General features: G+C 43.7%; 2 protein-coding genes across 18 annotated transcripts in view; one reads left to right on the forward strand and one right to left on the reverse strand.

Annotated features, from left to right (window-relative positions):
* ccdc142 (coiled-coil domain containing 142) overlaps positions 1-19,892 on the reverse strand; it is an 82,168-nt gene that overhangs the window by 31,304 nt on the left and 30,972 nt on the right. For all 11 annotated transcript variants that reach the window (XR_009797268.1, XR_009797269.1, XR_009797270.1 and 8 more), the window contains 3 exons: positions 18,928-19,094; positions 3,651-3,803; positions 3,297-3,411 (listed from right to left, as the gene is read on the reverse strand). Coding sequence is in view for 8 of the 11 variants with exons in the window: in XM_061836057.1 (XP_061692041.1) it covers positions 3,297-3,411; positions 3,651-3,803; positions 18,928-19,094 (435 nt within the window). In the remaining 3 variants the exon portion in view is untranslated. The remainder of the gene's footprint in view (positions 1-3,296; positions 3,412-3,650; positions 3,804-18,927; positions 19,095-19,892) is intronic.
* Positions 7,221-9,773, forward strand: LOC133508779 (uncharacterized). Of its 7 annotated transcripts, none has more exons than XM_061835184.1 (3): positions 7,221-7,399; positions 9,089-9,307; positions 9,390-9,773. In XM_061835184.1, exons 1-3 carry the CDS (start codon positions 7,244-7,246, stop codon positions 9,420-9,422), a joined length of 408 nt encoding a protein of 135 aa, XP_061691168.1. In that variant the 5' UTR covers positions 7,221-7,243; the 3' UTR covers positions 9,423-9,773. The 7 variants fall into 7 exon arrangements, 3 of the variants coding, with proteins under 3 accessions (XP_061691168.1, XP_061691167.1, XP_061691166.1); XM_061835183.1 differs by having other exon boundaries at positions 9,089-9,287; XR_009797147.1 differs by having other exon boundaries at positions 7,221-9,307.

Below are 19,892 nucleotides of genomic sequence, written 5' to 3' on the forward strand. Positions count from 1 at the left end.
GTTTTTTTTTCCCCTCAATCTCATTTATCTAGGCGGACTTGTGTACCAGCTTGCATCCCTCTTCGTTACAAGGCTTGAAGAGTGTGCCAACTAGCAACTACGGAAAAAGATTCAGCGAACTGGCGAGAGTTGTTGAAAAAAAAGGCAGGAGAAAACTCTCTGATGGTTAGCAAGTCCTGTGTGCTTGAGCACCGAGACGCCCGAAAAACACACAAACATATTCAGTACTAGGGGGAACGTGCCGAAGGTTGCCACACGGGTAGGCGCCATCTTGGAATTTTTATATATATATATATATTATGTAATGTATAATATATTTTGTTTAGAACACTTTTGCCTTAATGGGTTTTTGCAACAAGCATGGTAGACAACTAGTGAGCACATTTGCCTTCGTTCTGGGGACCCGGGTTCAAATTCCTCCTTGCCTGTGTTTCTTTTGCATGTTCTCCACATGCCTGAGTACTCTGTACTCTGGTTTCCTCCCACATCCCCAAAACATGCATGATAGATTGTTGAGGCAACTAAATTGGCCTTTGGGATAAATGTTCTGTCCTGCGACTGTCTGACTCACGACCTGTTCAAGGTCTATCCTGCTTGTTTCCTGAAAATAGCGGCGGATAGGGTTACCCTTAAATGTGCACCGACATCCAAAATCTGAAACTGACTTGGAGCATTTCCTGCCAACACGCTGCTGATATAAAGGGAAAAGCGGACATGTGAGAGGACAGCAAACAGACGTTAAAGAGTAAGTGTGGGCATGAGAAAGGACAGCATGCAGATGTTACAGGAGGAAGTGTTGGCGTGGGAGAAGACGCTAAAGGCATTCCCCCCAGAAGCTATATAATGCTAGTATGTGTTTTGTGCAAAACAACAATTTTGTTTGTCAGTGTGTGTGTGTGTGTGTGTGGGGGGGGGGGGGGGGGGCATAACTTTCTTCTGCTTATATATGTAAAATTACAAATGTTCCTCCTTTCCTGGTGTGTGGCATCATAATTCATGCACGGTGGAACACATACTAAGATGCATGGTAATGTAATGTGCATGTATTTGCAGTCACTGTGATTTGATGGGCACGTATGCACCTGCGTGCCATCGCACTGGCAAATCTGCACAATCGAGCACGAAAAATCGCATGTAAAATTTGTTACGACGAGAAATACATAGATATTGAAAGACATCGGTTATTTTGTGTAGTCTTGACAATTGTTCCCTCTAAGCTGCGCCACATCGCATTTGTCGCACACGCTCAGCGCACATGAAAACCAATCCAGCACAGTGAACTACAACCTGACATTTTTTTTTTTTTTAACACGGGAGCATGGATGAGATTTTCTCTTTTTTGAGTAAAAAAGGTCTGGTCTGAAGCCAAAGTAGAGAGTCGAGGATGAGATGGTTTATAATGTTAAAATTCCACCTTGGCACAGCCTGATCGAGGATGAAAGCACAGACAATACAGTGCACATCAAGCTGTATTTTAAATATAGGAGGCAACATAACATTAACCTTAAAACTGTTTGGGAGCATCATTTAGCTTTCAACATGCATTGCTAAAAATATTCTGCAAGCAATAATTCAGCTTAACAAGAAAAACAGACAGGGTTATCATTGTCGGTTGAAAAAATAAATGAAACAAAGTTGGAAGCGATGTTTCAAATTTATAATTCATAGTTGGATTGGTTTGGTTTGTAATGTATTTTTTTGGTTGTTGACATTTTCATTGTCCATCCATCCATCCATCCATTTTCTTCGCCGCTTATCCTCACGAGGGTCGCGGACAGTGCTGGAGCCTAACCCAACTGTCAGCAGGCAGGAGGCGCGGTATACCCTGAACTGGTTGCCAGCCAATCGCAGGGCACATTGAGACAAACAGCCATACTCACAATCACACCAAGGGGCAATTTGGAGCGTCCAATTAATGTTGCATGTTTTTGGAATGTGGGAGGAAACCGGATGGAAAACCCCCGCAGGCACGGGGATAACATGCAAACTCCACACAGCCAGGTCCGGGATTGAACCCGGGCCCAGAGAACTGTGCCACTGTTCCGCCACATTTTCATTGTAAATTTGCAAAAACACAAAATTGTCCTTAAAAATGTTCTGATGGGAATGTAGATGCTGTAATCTGAATCTTTGAATGAGCCATGTATCTTCAATGGATGACACGGATCTGACCACAGTGCATACGTCTGATGTTGCTCACTGTGGTCAAAGGGACCACAACGTTGGTGCTGACATTAATTCACATTATTTTATTTAATAAACGTTGGTAACAAAACAAGCCTGATCCTAAACAATCAATATTCACCTGGAAACAGGAAATGCAAGTTAACCTTACTGAGCATGTTCGGAGGTTTTGCCAAAAGCACATGTTCCGAGCGCATTTACGTCAAAAGTCATCAACATCATGAGCCATGTCAAAGGAAATTCAGTTACACAGGTAATATTTCAGTATCTAACTATAATGTGTATGAGATTGTGATTTACTTTGACTTGATCTAAGTTCTAACGTTAGACTAGTCTGTCCATATATCTAAATGCGAACGGTCATTTTCTCCCATGGTACCCATTGAGGTTGAAAACTTTTCCCCTCTACATGCTTTAGGAAGATATTGATCATATTCTGCGAGCTTTCATCCGTGGATTGACAATAGATACTACTGTAAATTATGCTAGATTATAACAATACATCATGCTGAAATAAAATGATTTGATGATATGAATACTTAGTTTTGAAATTGAATGTCTATTGACCTCTTTATAAATGTCTGTCTCAGTCTGTGCAGTGTCAATAAATTATGATTACGGTATTAGGTAACAACTACATACTCGGGTTTAACAACTCAGTAAGTTTTTTTTAAGGTCTTGAGATTCCATCCCTAATCACACCCACAATTTTAATTATGAGGGCATGACTGGTGGACCACACCCATAAGTTTATATCTGCGGGCATGACTGCCCACACCCGTACAATTTTCAAATGTGAATAACTGTATTTGGTTGTACTTAAAGCTTGCATTATACGGCAGTCCATCTATTGAGGAGGAAATTTAAGACTTTTAAGTGCATGTTATGGTTGTGAAAATATGCTACTGGGGTGGAGGGGGGTTGGGTTGAGCAAAATCCGCAAGCATGCAGGGCCGTGAACGGTGAACTGTGAATGGACAAGGGCATACTGTATATTGTATAGAATAACTATTGTGTCAAATCCTTTTAAACGCATTTTTGTAAGGGTATGAACATGTTTCTGAACACAAAGGACTGCTGTATTGATTTACACTCCTATTGAAATAGAGTACCTGGTCTGGGTTTGAGTCTCCAGTGTCCAGCAGAGGGCATGGTGTGCTCGAAAAGATCCCCAGATATTCTTTTGCAGTCATCCGAAAAGCTTTTTAGCACCAGAGAAGAAAAAGCCTTATCAAAATAAATACAAAAATAAATAGACATCAGTATCCACTGTGGTTTCCTTAACGCCATCCATTTAAACTAGAAAAATCTCACTACACACCACCAAACAAAAATGTCCCAAAAAATATTAAGATAATAGTGATATCACAATAAAATAATTAATAATTTTTTGTTTGTTAAGGATGTCATTCATTTCAGAAGGAGAAACGCTTTGCATGGAAACTACAGAGGATCAACCATGTCACCTGTAGCTCCGAGGAAGCTGCATCAACCTTTTGGAGCTGCTGCTTCAGTAGAAGTGGATTATGAGTATGAAGAGAAGAAAGACAATTACTGTCTGAGTTCATCATCAAACATTTAGTCTGCTGCATCATTTTGTCCGACGACTGACTCAGCACCTGTAGAAAACAAAGAATTGCCTTCTTATTCTAAGCAATTATTGAACTCTTCTCGACATTTCATTTTATGCACATGCAGAGGAAAGGACAGCAGCTACAGACATCTATTAATAAAGTCAATAAATCAAGCAAAATAAATCAGGTACTACACGTGACTCCTTACAATTCCCCTGATCTCAACTGACACGTAAAGCATAATTTTTAGTATATTAAAAAAAAAAAAAGTGACCCGCAATGGACCCATCTGTTTTTTCACCACACATCAAGATGTTGTCGTACTTGGATTTTTGCATCTCCTGCCATGAAAATCCTCTCGTCAGCATTTGTGTTGGAAAAGAACCAGCAAGTGACGTTTTTTGCAGTAGCAAGGTGGAGTGTTTATATTGATTTATACCTATTGTATCGGTGAAAAAATTACTTGTTTTTTTTCAGCGTGTGAGCTAAAATACCAGCTTGTCGCATCGCTGGATTTTGCTTGAACACTCGGATGCATTCACTCTTCACACCTTTGCAAAACATTCGTTTGTTGCGAAAAGTGGATCGCACAGGTGCAAAGGATGAGAGCTTTGTGGATTATAAATGACAGGTAGGTGTGTGTATAGAGCTATTAGAAAAAAATAATAGTTGTGGGGGACTAATTTGTCTCAACAGTTTATAGCACATGTCATGTGTGAATTTAGAATAAATCCCCTAAAGCACTTGTATTGTGTTTAAGACTATCTAATCACACACACAATACAACACAAAACTAAGAAAATAGAAGTACAAAGTCAGTTTAGTAGTGTGTAACACAAGCTAACTAGTTTACATGACGTATCGTCACCAAACTCAAAAAAACTTCTCCGAAAGCATCAATAATAAAAAGCTCTGTCCACGTCTGACAATGTAATCCTTCTCTCAGAACGTAACAACGTTGTTCTGCTTACAGATGTGAAATGCAATTGTTCCTCACTGCCTTGTGAGGGCCATCACGTGGTACCTTACATACATGCTAAACATTTGCTGCCTTGCATCCATGTATCTTTTATGTTTAAGTGTACTTTGTTGGACAAGTCAAAACAACATTTACAAATGTTGTTGCTCAGTGTGCACATAAGATGCACCACATTGTAAGGGGCAATGTCTAATGTGGCACCTCATCCATTTAGAAGACAATTTAAGATCTCTACGATCATAAAAATACACGAAAATCCAGTAAAAAAAAAAATCCACAAATATGTAGGGCTGCGAATGGGCAAGGGCACACTTTATAGGTAATGATGAGGTGATTAAACATTTACAGTCTATGATTTTCAGTTACAATCCCACTGTGAGGGAAGACATAATTTCAATGTGGCCTGTGCTGAATATGAATTTGTGATCTCATCATCTTAATGCTTTCAGTACCACAAAGCATTTTAGAAAATGATCATGCAGAACTTCAATTCCACCCCATCCTTTTGACGAACAACACTGTAGATAAAGTCAGCTCCTCTCAGCCAGAATCAGTAACCCTGGCCCTCAATTTTTTTCTCTGGAGCACTGTTTTCACTTCTCATTAAAGTCTTGTATATTGTTCTATATTGCAGGGGTGTCAAACTCATGGTGGGCCAAAATTAAAAATTGTGACAAGGTCTGGGGCCAAACTCAATATATTGTAAATAAATAAATAAATAAATCACTGCGATTTCCTTTCCCTGCAAAAATATAGTGCAAATGTTTATCATGTGTCAACAATCTTAAATTTTCTTAAACACTGAATCTGGAATAAACTTCAATATTCTAAATACATGAGAAATCCAATTTGCGATAAAAGAGTGGTATTTGTTTGTTGTTTTGTATTTCAGTAGATAAGATGAAATGTATGTTCTATTTACCTCCAATTAAATTTCTTTTTTATGTAGGGTAACTGTTTAAAGATGAGAAACAAAACAACACCCTCCCATTCCCCCCACCCAAAAATAAATAAATCATGTCTAATAAAAATCCAATCCTCAAGTTATTAATTGTCCTTGTCTGGGAGTTGACCAAGGGCATTAAAAAAAAAAGAAAAAACATTTCACTTATTATAGCCAGATTGCGCCACACACGACAAACAGGTCACTTTAGTGAAGAGATAATACAAGCCTGTGACCCATGCTTCTTTGAGCTCAGCGTGGAAGATGGCTGTTGCAAACAAACCAGCGGATGCGTGATTGACCATGGATCGCAAAGAGAAAAAGAGAAAGACAGCTGAGAAAAACAGCGGATTAAAAAATTCTTGGACCAAATCATTTGCTTTCATTGCCAAAGTGGAAGAATTTCTGCTTTGCAATGAGAAGCTGTTGTCCAATAACAAAAAGAGTAAGAAGGAAAGATATGTTGAGGGAATGCCTCCTACAGCTGCAGCCAAGTAACCAGTTGGGAGTGCAAGTCACTCGCCAGAAACCCCAGCATGGCCAAAGCCACAAATGCAGTGAAACTGAAAGTATTGCAAAACACAAGAAACTTGTTTGGAACAGAATGATCTTCTTGACAGTTATATTACATGAAGGAATATGCATTTGGAGTACTGTAGTAGCCATCGGATCAACATACCTGTGAGGAGATATTCTCAAACATGAACTCCCACTATATTTCATCCCGATACCACAAACGTCTCTCAGGTGAGACCTTGCAGTTGTGTCTGATGATTAAAGTTAGATTTTAAATGCCCAATGTTGAGGCGTTGTCCATTGATGTCCAAAAAGACATTCACCGAGTAAGAGTACAATTCTGTCATGGGCACATTTTTAGCAACAAAGTGTTTAAAAAGTGGTTTCTTTTGTCAGGATATGTTTGGAATGACACTGAGAGATATTGTGTGTTGTTGTCTGAGGATGGCTGTGTTGTATTGTGCGGGACAAAAGACGCTGCTTTTCACCTTGTACCGAGTTACTTAGCATTTGTCAAAAACTAAATCGGACAGTCCACAGAAATCAAACAAACTATTATTTTAATTTTTTATATTTTACCTTTTTGTAGTTTTATTTATTCAGGTTCCATTTTAATTGCAGACTGTGATTTCTCATACTTGTGCATTTGTAGCCTATTCATTTGTGTCTGTTGCCGCCATTAAAGGGAAAGAGGACTGCGCATTATTTTATTTTATAAATTTAAATAAAACTGGCTTATTTTCAAACGGCTCGCCTTTTCAAAAGGCTGCTGTTTTATTATTCTCTGTGTGTTGCCCAGATAAGGGGGAAAAGAGGACTGCATTTTATTTCCATGGGATTTTTTTTTTCTTCATAATTAGATTTGCATGATTTTACAAATACAACAAAAGAACAATAATGGAAATAACAAAGGCGATGTTCACAACTGAGGAAACTACAGAGGAAAAAAGATGATTAGCCACACAATGTCATGATCCTGCCGCTCCAGCCCGGGCTGTGCAGGTGCCAGCGTGGTTGCGCTGATTGGGAGGCGCACACCTGCGCCTCATGGGGGCTGATTATCCGGCGTATTTATATGACCCCGATGACGACTGGTCCGCGCCAGTCGAGCTTCATGTCCCGTTCCAGCACTCTCGTATCCCTGATCGACAACCTGTGTGTACCGACCTTCGCCTGTTCTCCGACCAACGCTACGCCAGCGAGGTATGAATACGTCCCGAACACGACCCGTCCGGCTCCTCATATTCTTCTTGACTAACTTTTCGGAATATGAGGAGGACCTTGATTTGAATGACCGGCTGCCTGAGTACGACTCCGATGATTTTGATTATGAATCTCTTTGCCCAGTCTTTCATCCCAGTCAGTTTGTTTCACCTCCCCGCGTTTCCAGCACCCGAGCATCTTCGGTAGGTTTAAGTACACCAATCCGTATGAGGGAACCCGCTTGGCCATCTACCCGGGACGTCCGCATGGCGGCCAGAGGAGATGCTCCGGCCGAGCGCTCCCTGGTGCCTCCCGCTGCGCGGCAACTAAGACATCGTCCTCCCACTCCTCGCCGGCAACGGCGAAACCGGCAGACCCGCAGCTGGTGGCGAAGCTTCCAGCCCAGAGGGAGCAGGACCCGCCAAATCACGAGGCGTTCTGCCGTGAAATGCGGGCGCAGATAGAGCGGCAGAGCGCCGAATTGGCGGCTCTCACGGCCCAGGTCCGGCAAGGATTGGCGCACCAGCCGAGCTACGCTGACGTCGCGACGGACTCGCTGCTGACGCAAGTTCACGTGGCAGTTGGAACTGACCCGCTCCCGAGACACGCCCACGTGTCAGTTTCGACTGACTCTCTGCCTACTCTCGTTCACGTCGCCGTTGAAACATACCCGCCCCCTCGCCAAGTGCACGTCGCAGTGGGAACGGACTCGCCACCTTGCCAAGTGCACGTCGCAGTGGGAACGGACTCGCCACCTTGCCAAGTGCACGTCGCAGTGGGAACGGACTCGCCACCTTGCCAAGTGCACGTCGCAGTGGGAACGGACTTGCCACCTCGCCAAGCGCACGTAGCTGTGGAAACTGACCCGCCTCCTCGCCATTCCCATGTCGAGGTTTTGGCTGTTCCGAGCAGAGCTCACGCGGCAGTTGGAACTGACCCGCTCCCGAGACACGCTCACGTGTCAGTTTCGACTGACTCTCTGCCGACTCTCGTTCACGTTGCCCTGGAAACGGATTCGCCACCGCGCCACGCCCACGTTGCTGTTTCAACGAATGCACTGCAAGTTCACGTGGCAGTGGGGACCGACCCGATGCCGCCTCACGTTGCGGTCTAGGAGGTGGTGACGTCTCCATAGCCGCTTCTCATCCGTGCCCTGGAGTACCGTGGCTACCGGTCCGCGGTCGCTCCCCGTTCTTGCTCTGTCGGCGACCGGTCCGCGGTCGTCCCCTGTTCCTGCTCCGACGGCGACGGGCACATCCATATGTTCCCGTCCAGGAGGTGGCGTTGGTGCCGCCGCCTTCTCACGTTCCTGTCCAGAAGGAGGTGGTGATGGCGATGGTGTCGCCGCCTTCTCACGTTCCTGTCCAGGAGCAGGTGGTGATGGCGATGGTGTCTCCGCCTTCTCACGTTCCTGTCCAGGAGGAGGTGGTGATGGTGTCGCCGCCTTCTCACGTTCATGTCCAGGAGGAGCTGGAGAGACTTCGGGGTGGCGGTCATGGCTCTGGTCCTTCTCTCATCACCCTCTTCGCTCCTGAGGCCTCGTTGGTGACCAATCCACGGCTGCCTCCTGACCAAGCCTAGGTGGCGACCAGTCCCTGGTCGTCTCGCAACCACGGCATGGGAGGTTCTCCAGACCCCCCTTCCGCCCACCCCTGCCTGTGTTAATTATTGTCGGTTTCTTTCGTTTAGGCACGTCTGGGAGCCGTGCCTTTGAGGGGGGGTACTGTCATGATCCTGCCGCTCCAGCCCGGGCTGTGCGGGTGCCAGCGTGGTTGCGCTGATTGGGAGGCGCACACCTGCACCTCATGTGGGCTGATTATCCGGCGTATTTATATGACGGCTGGTCTGCGCCAGTTCGTTAAGCTTCATGTCCCGTTCAAGTGCTCCGGTATCCCTGATCGACAACCTGTGTGTACTGACCTTCACCTGTTCTCCGACCAACACCGTAAGCCTGACTCCTTTGATGCTTTGATCGTTCTCCTGTGTACAGACTCCTGCCTGCTGTCTTCGCCCGACGTCCTGACTGCCTGCTCGATCCCCGACCTCAGCATATAATAAACGTTTCTCCCTGAACTACCTTGCATCGTCCGAGTCCCGCATTTGGGTCCTACTCCCGTTCCGATGGGACGTGACACACAATTAAGTTATGGGAAAGAGTAGTGGAGGCTAGACTCAGGACAGAAGTCAGTATCTGCGAGCAACAGTATGGTTTCATGCCAAGAAAGAGTACCACGGATGCATTATTTTCTTTGAGGATGCTAGTGGAAAAGTACAGAGAAGGTCAGAAGGCGCTACATTGTCTTTGTGGATCTAGAGAAAGCCTATGACAGAGTACCAAGAAAGGAACTGTGGTACAGCATGTGCAAGTCTGGTGTGGCAGAGAAACATGTTACAATAGTACAGGACATTTATAATGGCAGCAGAACAAGGGTTAGGTGTGACAGAGGAATTTAAGGTGGAGGTGGGACTGCGTCAGAGATCCGCTCTGAGCCCCTTCCTGTTTGCGGTAGTAATGGATAGGCTGACAGATGAGGTTAGACGGGAATCCCCTTGGACCATGTTGTTTGCAGATGATATTGTGATCTGCAGCGAGCAGGCGGAGGAAAAATTTGAGAAAGATGGAGACATGCACTGGAAAGGTGAGGAACAAAGATTAGCCGAAGTAAAACAGAATATATGTGCGTGAATGAGAAAGATGGAGGGGGAAGAGTGAGGCTATAGGGAGAAGAGCTAGCAAGGGTGGACAACTTCAAATACTTGGGGTCAACAATACAGAGCAATGGTGAGTGTGATAAGAATGCAGCCCTATGGGGGCACAGGCTGGTCCCAAGCCCGGATAAATGCAGAGGGTTGCGTCAGGAACGGCATCCGGCGTAAAAACTGTGCCAAACAAATATGAGCGTTCATCTAAAGAATCCCATACCGGATCGGTCGTGGCCCGGGTTAACAACGCCTGCCTCCGGCACTGCTAACCTGCAGGGCGTCGGTGGAAATTCAGCTACTGTGGGTCGAAGACAAAGAAGAGGAGGAAACCGGATCCATCGTCAGAAGAAAAAGAGGAATGCACAGAGCCTAAAACTGAGTGTAGGGACTTTGAATGTTGGGACTATGACAGGAAAAGCTCAGGAGTTGGTTGACATGATGATTAGGAGAAAGGTTGATATTCTGTGCATCCAAGAGAGCAGGTGGAAAGGTAGTAAGGCTTGAAGTTTAGGAGCAGGGTTTAAATTATTCTACCACGGAGTAGATGGGAAGAGAAATGGAGTAGGGGTTATTTTAAAGGAAGAGCTGGCGAAGAATGTCTTGGAGGTGAAAAGAGTATCAGATCGAGTGATTAGACTAAAATTTGAAATTGAGGGTGTTATGTATAATGTGGTTAGCGGCTATGCCCCACAGGTAGGATGTGACCTAGAGTTGAAAGAGAAATTCTGGAAGGAACTAGATGAAGTAGTTCTGAGCATCCCAGATAGCGAGAGAGTTGTGATTGGTGCAGATTGTAATGGACATATTGGTAAAGGAAACAGCGGCGATGAAGAAGTGATGGGTAAGTACGGCATCCAGGAAAGGAACTTTGAGGGACAGATGGTGGTGGACTTTGCAAAAATGATGGAGCTGGCTGTAGTGAACACTTATTTCCAGAAGAGGGAGGAACATATAGTGACCTACAAGAGAGGAGGTAGAAGCACGCAGGTGGATTATATTTTGCGCAGACGATGGAAAGTAGTGGTAGGGGAGAGTGTAGCTCGACAGCATAGGATGGTAGTGTGTAGGATGATTAATAAGACAAAGGTAGAGCAGAGAACCATGTGGTGGAAGCTGAGAAAGGAAGAATGTTGTGCGACCTTTCAGAAAGAGGTAAGAAATGCTCTCGATGGACAGCAGAAGCTCCCGGAAGACTGGACTACGACAGCCAAGGTGATCAGAGAGACAGCCAGGAAAGTACTTGGTGTGTCTTTTGGTAGGAAAGGGGAGAAGGAGACTTGGTGGAGGAACCCCAAAATACAGGGAGTCATACAAGGAAAGAGATAAGCGAAGAAGTGGGATACTGAGGAGAGGCGAAAGGAGTACATTGAGATGTGATGAAGGGAAAAGGTAGAGGTGGTAAAGGCTAAACAAGAGGCATATGAAGTCATGTACACCAGGTTGGACATGAAGGAAGGAGAAAAGGATCTCTACTGGCTAGCCAGACAGAGGGACAGAGATGTGAAGGATGTGCAGCAGGTAAGTGTGAAAAAGGAGAGACATGGAAATGTGTTGACTCGTGCCAGTCGTGTGCTAAATAGATGGAGAGAGTACTTTGAGAAGACGATGTTATGAGCTGTGGGAATTATAGAGGAATAAAGTTGATGCGCCACACAATGAAGTTATGGGAAAGAGTAGTGGAGGCTAGACTCAGGAGAGAAGTATCTGCGAGCAACAGTATGGTTTCATGCCGAGAGAGTACCACGGATGCATTATTTCCCTTGAGGATGCTAGTGGAAAAGTACAGAGAAGGTCAGCAGGAGCTACATTGTGTCTTTGAAGATCTAGATAAAGCCTATGACAGCGTACCAAGAGAGGAACTGTGGTACTGCATGAGAAGCAATTTGGAGAGATGGCTGTGGAGTTTTTGACCAATTTATTCAACAGAATACTAGCGAGCGAAAAGATGCCTGAACAATGGAGGAAAAGTGTTCTAGTTCCCATTTTTAAGAACAAAGGCGATGTTCAGAGCTGTGGGAATTATAGAGGAATAAAGTTATGGGAAAGAGTAGTGGAGGCAAGACTCAGGACAAAACTATCTGTGAGCAACAGTATGGTTTCATGCCTAGAAAGAGTACCACAGATGCATTATTTGCCTTGAGGATGCTAGTGGAAAAGTACAGAGAAGGTCAGAAGGAGCTACATTGTGGATCTAGAGAAAACCTATGACAGAGTACCAAGAGAGGAATTGTGGTACTGCATGCGTAAGTCTGGTGTGGCAGAGAAGTATGTTAAAATAGTACAGGACATGTATGATGGCAGCAGAACAATGGTTAGGTGTGACAGAGGAATTTAAGGTCGAGGTGGGAGTGCATCAGGGATCAGCTCTGAGCCCCTTCCTGTTTGCGGTGGTAATGGATAGGCTGACAGATGAGGTTAGACTGGAATCCCCTTGGACCATGATGTTCGCAGATGATATTGTGATATGCAGTGAAAGCAGGGAGCATGCAGAGAAACAATTACAAAGATGGATACATGCACTGAAAAGGAGAGGAATGAAGATTAGCCGAAGTAAAACAGAATATATGTGCGTGAATGAGAAAAGTGAGGGGGAAGAGTGAGGCGACAGGGAGAAGAGATAGCGAGGGTGGAAAACTTCAAAAATTTAGGGTCAACAATCCAGAGCAATGGTGAGTGTTAAGGAAGTGAAGAAACGGGTCCAAGCAGGTTGGAACAGCTGGCGAAAGGTGTCTGGTGTGTTATGTAACAGAAGAGTCTCTGCTAGGATGAAGGGCAAAGTTTACAATACAGTGGTTAGGCCGGCCATGATGTACGGATTAGAGACGGTGGCACCGAAGAAACAACATGAAGCAGAATTGGAGGTCGGAGAAATGAAGATGTTGAGGTTCTCGCTCGGAGTGACCAGGTTGGATAGGATTAGAAATGAGCTCATTAGAGGGACAGCTTAACTTGGATGTTTTGCTGACAAGGTTCGAGAGAGCAGACTTCGATGGTTTGGACATGTTCAGAGGCGAAAGAGTGAGTATATTGGTGGTAGGGTGCTGAGGATGGAGCTGCCAGGGAAAAGGGTGAGAGGAAGACCAAAGAGAAGGTTTAAGGAAGAGATGAGGGGCAGTTCGGGTTCGAGAGGAAGATGCAGGAGATAGGCTAAGATGACACGCTGTGGCGACCCCTGACGGGACAAGCCGAAAGGAAAAGAAGAAGAAGGTGAGTGTGATAACGAAGTGAAGAAACGGGTCCAAGTGGGGTGGAACAGATGGCGGAAGGTGTCTGGTGTTGTGTGACAGAAGAATCTCAGATGGTATGAGGGGCAAAGTTTCTAAAAGAGTGGTGAGGTGAGAGATGGTTACACTGAAGAAACAACTGGAAGCAGAACTCGAGGTTGCATAAATGAAGATGTTAAGGTTCTTGCTCGGAGTGAGCAGGTTGGATTGGATTAGAAATGAGCTCATTAGAGGGACAGCCAAAGTTGGATGCTTTGGAGACAAGGTTAGAGAGAGCAGACTTCAATGGTTTTGACATGTCCAGAGGCGACAGAGTGAGTATATTGGTAGAAGGGTGCTGAGGATGCAGCTGTCAGGCAAAAGAGCGAGAGGAACACCAAAGAAAAAGGTTGATGGATGTTGTGAGGAAGGACATGAAGACTGCGGGTGTTAGAGAGAAAGACGCACAAGATAGTCTTAGATGGAAAAAGATGACTCACTGTGGCGACCCCTAACGGGACAAGCCGAAAGAAAAATAAGAGAAGACCACAGTGTCCCACATAAATCAGCCAGTATCCTACTATGGACATTTGAGCGCGTCCTTGCTTGGACCCGTTTCTTCACTTCCTTATCACACTCACCATTGCTCTGTATTGTTGCCCCCGAGGATTTGAAATCGTCCACCTTAGCTTTCTCTTCTTCTTGAAGCTTCACTCTTCTACCTCCGCCCCTCTCATTCACGCACATATATTCTGTTTTATTATGGCTAATCTTCATTCCTCTTCTTTCCAGTGCGTACCTCCATCTATCTCACTGTTCCTCCGCCTGTTCGATGCTTTCACTGCAGATCACAGATCATCCTCAAACATCATGGTCCAAGGGGAATCCAGTCTAACCTCGTCTGTCAGCCTATCCATTACTTCTGCAAACAGGAAGGGGCTCAGAGGTGATCCCTGATGCAGTCCCACCTCCATCTTAAATTCTTCTGTCACACCAACGACACATCTCATGGCTGTTTTGCTGCCCTCATACATGTCCTGTACTACTCTAACATATTTCTCCGCCACACCGGACTTGCGCATGCAGTACCAATGTTCCTCTCTTAGTACTTTGTCATAGGCTTTCTCTCGGTCTACAAAGATACAATGTAGCTCCTTCTGACCTTCTGTGTACTTTTCCACAAGCATCTGTCATGGTCTGGCCGATCCAGCCCTGGCTGTGCGGTTCCCCACACCGCTGCTCTGATTACGAGGCACACACCTGCGCCTCTTCGGCAGTGATTACCCTGGTGTGTATATATGGAACCGAGTGGACGGTCGGACTTTGCCAGAGCATTGCAACTCATGCCCCGTATCTCTGATAGTGAACCTGTGTGTACCGACCTCCGCCCGACCCCGTAAGCCTGACTCCTTTGACACTCCTGCCTTCTTTGATCGATCTCCCATGTACCAACTCCTGCCTGCCCGTGGACCTGCCCTCTACGCCCGATGTCCTGACTACCGCTGCCACACTTGACTGTCTAATCCCCGACCTTGGAACGAATAAACAGTTTTCCCAAAATGCCTCTGCCTCTCCGGAGTCCTGCATTTGGGTCTTCCTCCGTCTCAATGGGTCGTGACAGCATCCTCAAGGCAAATAGTGCATCTGTGGTACTCTTTCTAGGCATGAAACCATACTGCTGCTCGCAGATACTTATTTCTGTCCTGAGTCTAGCCTCCACTTCTGTTTCCCATAACTTCATTCTGTTTCTCATTATCTTTATTCCTCTGAAGTTTCCACAGCTCTGAACATCGCCTTTGTTCTTAAAAATGGGGACTAGCACACTTTTCCTCCATTCTTCTTGCATCTTCTCTCGCGCTTTTGCTTGAGTTTATTTCAGTTGTTACGGGTATTGTGACAATAAGATCAGTATGTGTGTGCATTGTGCGTCATCGTGTGAGACATGACTGCTCAGTGGGAGGGTGAGAAAGAAAAAAAAAAAAACAATGGGGAAGAGTGGCTTTACTGGTCCCACCACCCAACTAAGCTGTGCAACAAAAGAGTTAATCCCAAGCAGGACAACCTCGAAAAGGAGAATACCATAATTTCTCAAATAATGTGCACATTTTTCCAAAAATATTTTCAAAAAGTCGATAGAGCGCATTATAGTTAGGAATGGATGGAAAAAAAAAATACAATCACATTGTACAGTCGTAAACAGGTCCATATAGTGGTTAAAAAAAGGAAAACTTTACATTTCGATATGATATTCGATGTCTAATGTTACACATTTATATATATTACGGTAATGAGCGGCACCAACCTGAACTCTGACCTTATGGATGCTTGCCAATTTACGATCGTTAGCGTCGTATTTTTGTTGCTACCTCACCAAACATCAGAAATTACTGCCTGTGAGTTTGTTTTAACTTAAACTCAGACAAAAAAATGTCGACTCCAACGGCTAGTTGTACAGCTCCTTTTAAAATAAATGTGTCGTCATGACGCAACCAACCAGGAAGCAGCGGGGTACTTCAAAACAACGAGGGCTACGATCTGGAGCAGCTTTCCCATGGCTTCAAGTCGGTATTAAAACACTGTGAGCTCAAACTACATAATATGACTCTAATGGGCACATTTTAAAAAACATGGGAGGGCACACACAAGTGAAATGCTCACTTTTTTTTTTTTTTTTTTTTTTAAATGTGCCCATTTCACTTGTTTCTATGTAGTTTGAGCTCATGTTGTTTTGATAGCGAACTGACTCCATGGGAAAGCTGCTACAGATCGTAGACAAATGGAGGGCAAGAAGCTGCGCTTTGTAACCCAAACTGTTGGGATTAAAAAAAAAAAAAAGTTTCCTCAGAAAACGCCATGGGTGGCACAGAAAATGACATTCTGTGGGAGCAAGATGGGATGTTCATGATGCAATGTCGGAGGCACCGGAAAAAGACTAAGTCATCGATGAGTTTGACAGTGATGCACCAAAGGTAGCTACGATGGATATTTTTCAGATTGGAGATGAGTCAGATAGGTCTTTTGAAGTCTTGGCCAAGGATGTGTAATGTAGTGGATAAATTGCACGATACACAAATGTCATATGCACAAATATTTGATGCAATTTTTTTTTTAAAAGTTAAACAGTGTGCGTTTAAGACTGTAATATGTGTTATTAACAGTATTAATAAAATGTTATGCCATCATTGAGCATTTATTTTAGTTGGTTGAGGGATTCTGTTCTGACAATTACAGGGATCAGAACAAGCATGTCCTGTGGCTGTCCCGAGATGTAGTGCCTTCTGAAAGTATTCGGCCAACTTGAACTTTTTAACCTTTCGCCACATCTCAGGCTTCAAACAAAGATAAAAAATTATTTTTTTGGGTCAAGAATCAACAAGTGGGACATTATTGTGAAGTGGAACGAAACTTAATGGATATTTTAAATTTTTTTAACAAATAAACATCTGAAAAGTGGGGCGTTCAATATTATTCGTCCCCCTTGCATTAATACTTTATAGCGCCACCTTTTACTGCAATTACAGCTGCAAGTCACTTGGGGTGTGTCTCTATCAGTTTTGCAGGTGATGTTTGACAGTGGGGATGGTGTGGTCAGGGTGATGAGCTGTGTTGCTTTTACGCCAAACAGATCGTTTTGCATTGTGGCCAAAAAGTTAAATTTTGGTTTCATCTGATCGACTTTCCAACATCAGCTGTAGATCTCTGCAGTTCATCCAGAGTGCTCATGGGCCTCTTGCCTGCATATCTGATCAGTCTTCTCCTTGTTTGAGGTGAAAGTTGAGAGTGACGGCGGGGTCTTGGCAGATTTGCAGTGGTCTTATACTCCTTCCATTTCAATATGATTGCTTGCACATGCTCTTTGAGATGTTTAAAGCTTGGGAAATCTTTTTGTATCCAAATCAGGCTTTAAACTTCTCCACAACAGTATCTCAGAGCTGCCTGGTGTGTTCCTTGGTCTTCATGATGCTCTCTGGACTTTAAACAGAAACCTGAGACTATTACATAGCAGGTGCATTCATCCGGAGACTTTATTACACACAGGTAGATTCTATTTATCAGAATCAGTCAACATTGGATCATTCAGAGATCTTCACTGAACTTCTGGAGTGAGTTCGCTGCACTGAAAGTAAATGGGCCGAATAATATTGCACGACCCACTTTTCAGGTTTTTATTGGTTAAAAAAGTATAAAATATCCAATAAATTTTGTTCCACTTCAGGATTGTGTCCCACTTGTTGTTGATTCTTGAGAAAATTTTTACATTTTATATCTTTATGTTTGATGGCTGAAATGTGGCGAAAGCTTGAAAAGTTCAACAGGGTCAAATACTTTCAAAAGGCACTGTATATTACCGCTACATCAGCACATGCACAAAGATTTTTATTATTGATTGTTGTACAGACATTTTTTTGAAAAACAAAACAATAAAAGTACAAACCGAGCAAAATAGAAAGAGATAATTCCTAATATTTTGATCATATGCGTAGCAGCAAATTCGTGGTCCGCATTGTGCATTGGTAGAAGGGTTTTCCAGATATTTTAGGTCAACTTTGGGGGTGCAAATTATACTTCAGGACGCATTATACTCGAGAAATTACGGTATGTCTCCCCTGCGTTTTCCAACCACGGTCACATGACCGCAGCAAAAAAGGTTAGCATATCATTTTCACAAAACTGGATTTCGGACGGAATGAAAATAACTCTCATTTCACAGCTTCAAGTCTTCACTTCTTCTCACTCCACGCTAACATCGACCTGGAATTCCCAAAGGACTAAACTTCCCAGACACAAGTTACTCACTTTAAAAAAAAAAAAAAAAAAAAAAAAAAAAAAAAAAATCACACAGGAGAGCAGATGCAGTTTAAAAAAAAAAAAAAAATGAAGCATCCAGAGATAAATGCTTGCATGACATCAAGTGGCATGGAACATTAGGAGGGGCAAAAAGCCTAAATCAATGGGTAATTTATTAAAAATTGCCTCAATGACAATGAAATCTTGTGTTCTCTGAAAACAATTTTAAACAAATGGTATCAGACCAACTGTCCTGCCACACGGTTGAATAGAGAAAATTGGACATTAGCATGTTTACTGAGTCACAGTTGCACTCAGACCTTCAATTATGTATTTTAGTCTTGCTTTTGTTGAGAATTGTGCCATAAAAGACAAGCCTTGGTTGAATTGGTAGTTTGTGTGAACGAGAGTGCACAATTTAATTTTTTTAAATTACTGGCCTGTTGTCTTGGTACCTCTGTAGGAGTCGATTTTTCCTTATCATGTCGGTGGGTGACATTTACAATAAATCTGCCTGAGCAAAGGTATCTGTGTGAGGAGGGTATGATATCCATGTGTAAGATATGGCTCTTTGAAGTGTATGCTGTGGCTCTTTGCCGTAACAGTAAAAAAAAAAAAAAAAAAAAAGCTCTTCTTCTCTGACTGGTTGGCCACCCTTGGTCTAGACTGATGGGCTAACAAATTCGTAAAGCATTCTGGGATTTATACTATGAGAGAGGTCTATGTTCTCTGTAAGGGTGGGCAGTTTACATTGTGGGCTAAATTTTCCCCGTGGATCCAAATTTGACATTTTTTGTTCAACAGTATTGTATAGTTTTCAGTTCAACAGCTTACTTTGAGGTCTCCTTGTGTGATGAGTAAGAACCTGTTGAGGGTCCATGATGAGAGGAACTGGTAGGACTTGGACATGACCCAGACTGTGTACAACTGCACTGTAGCTAACATCAAGCTAACAGTCCATCTGTGAAAAGCGGGGCCCGTTGGGAAAAGGGTCAAAGAACCTGAAACATATAAAGTACCATACTTAAAAACCCTGCTGGGTTGTACTTAAACAAGCCAGTGACTGATTTTTGTTTTGCAGAGTAACGAGATAAAAGGAAATTTACCAATTATCTTGAAATGACATACTGTGATGAATGTATTGTTTTTATACTTAAATTCTTTTAAACGTGATGAACTCAGACTAGCTTTTCTGTTTTGATGTGTCAAACCTTTTTGTATTCTTGATATTATCACAGTTATCACAGTTCATCTATTGCAGATTCAGTGCATTGCAGGTTATTTTTCATTTCATTATCTGAGCCGCTTATCCTCACAAGGATCACGGGAGTGCTGGAGCCTATCCCAACTATGTTTGGGCAGGAGGCGGGGAACACTTTGGACTGGTTGCCAGCCAATCGCAGGGCACATAGAGACAAACAACCAGTTGCACTCGCAATCATACCTAAGGATAATTTAGAGTCACCAATTAATGCATGTTTTTGTGGATGTGGGAGGAAAACGGAGTGTCTGGGGGAAACCCACGCAGGCACGGGGAGAACATGCAAACTCCACACAGGCGGGCGGGCCTGGGATTTGAACCATAGTTCTTAGAAATGTGAGGCTGATGCTCTAACCAGGTGCACCACCTGCCAACAAAAAAGGAACTTTGGTTAACAATTTCAATTCACAAATTTGGGAAGTCAAGTTGCTTGAGGAGGCAATGAACATCACCCGATGCCACTGTTTAACACACAAGGCACGGTCAGACCCTCATGAAATAAATTTATAAATACCGACAGAGCCTGATGAATACCAAA

The sequence above is a fragment of the Syngnathoides biaculeatus genome, chromosome 11 (genome assembly GCF_019802595.1).
Source record: "Syngnathoides biaculeatus isolate LvHL_M chromosome 11, ASM1980259v1, whole genome shotgun sequence".
In the NCBI taxonomy this organism is placed as follows: domain Eukaryota; kingdom Metazoa; phylum Chordata; class Actinopteri; order Syngnathiformes; family Syngnathidae; genus Syngnathoides; species Syngnathoides biaculeatus.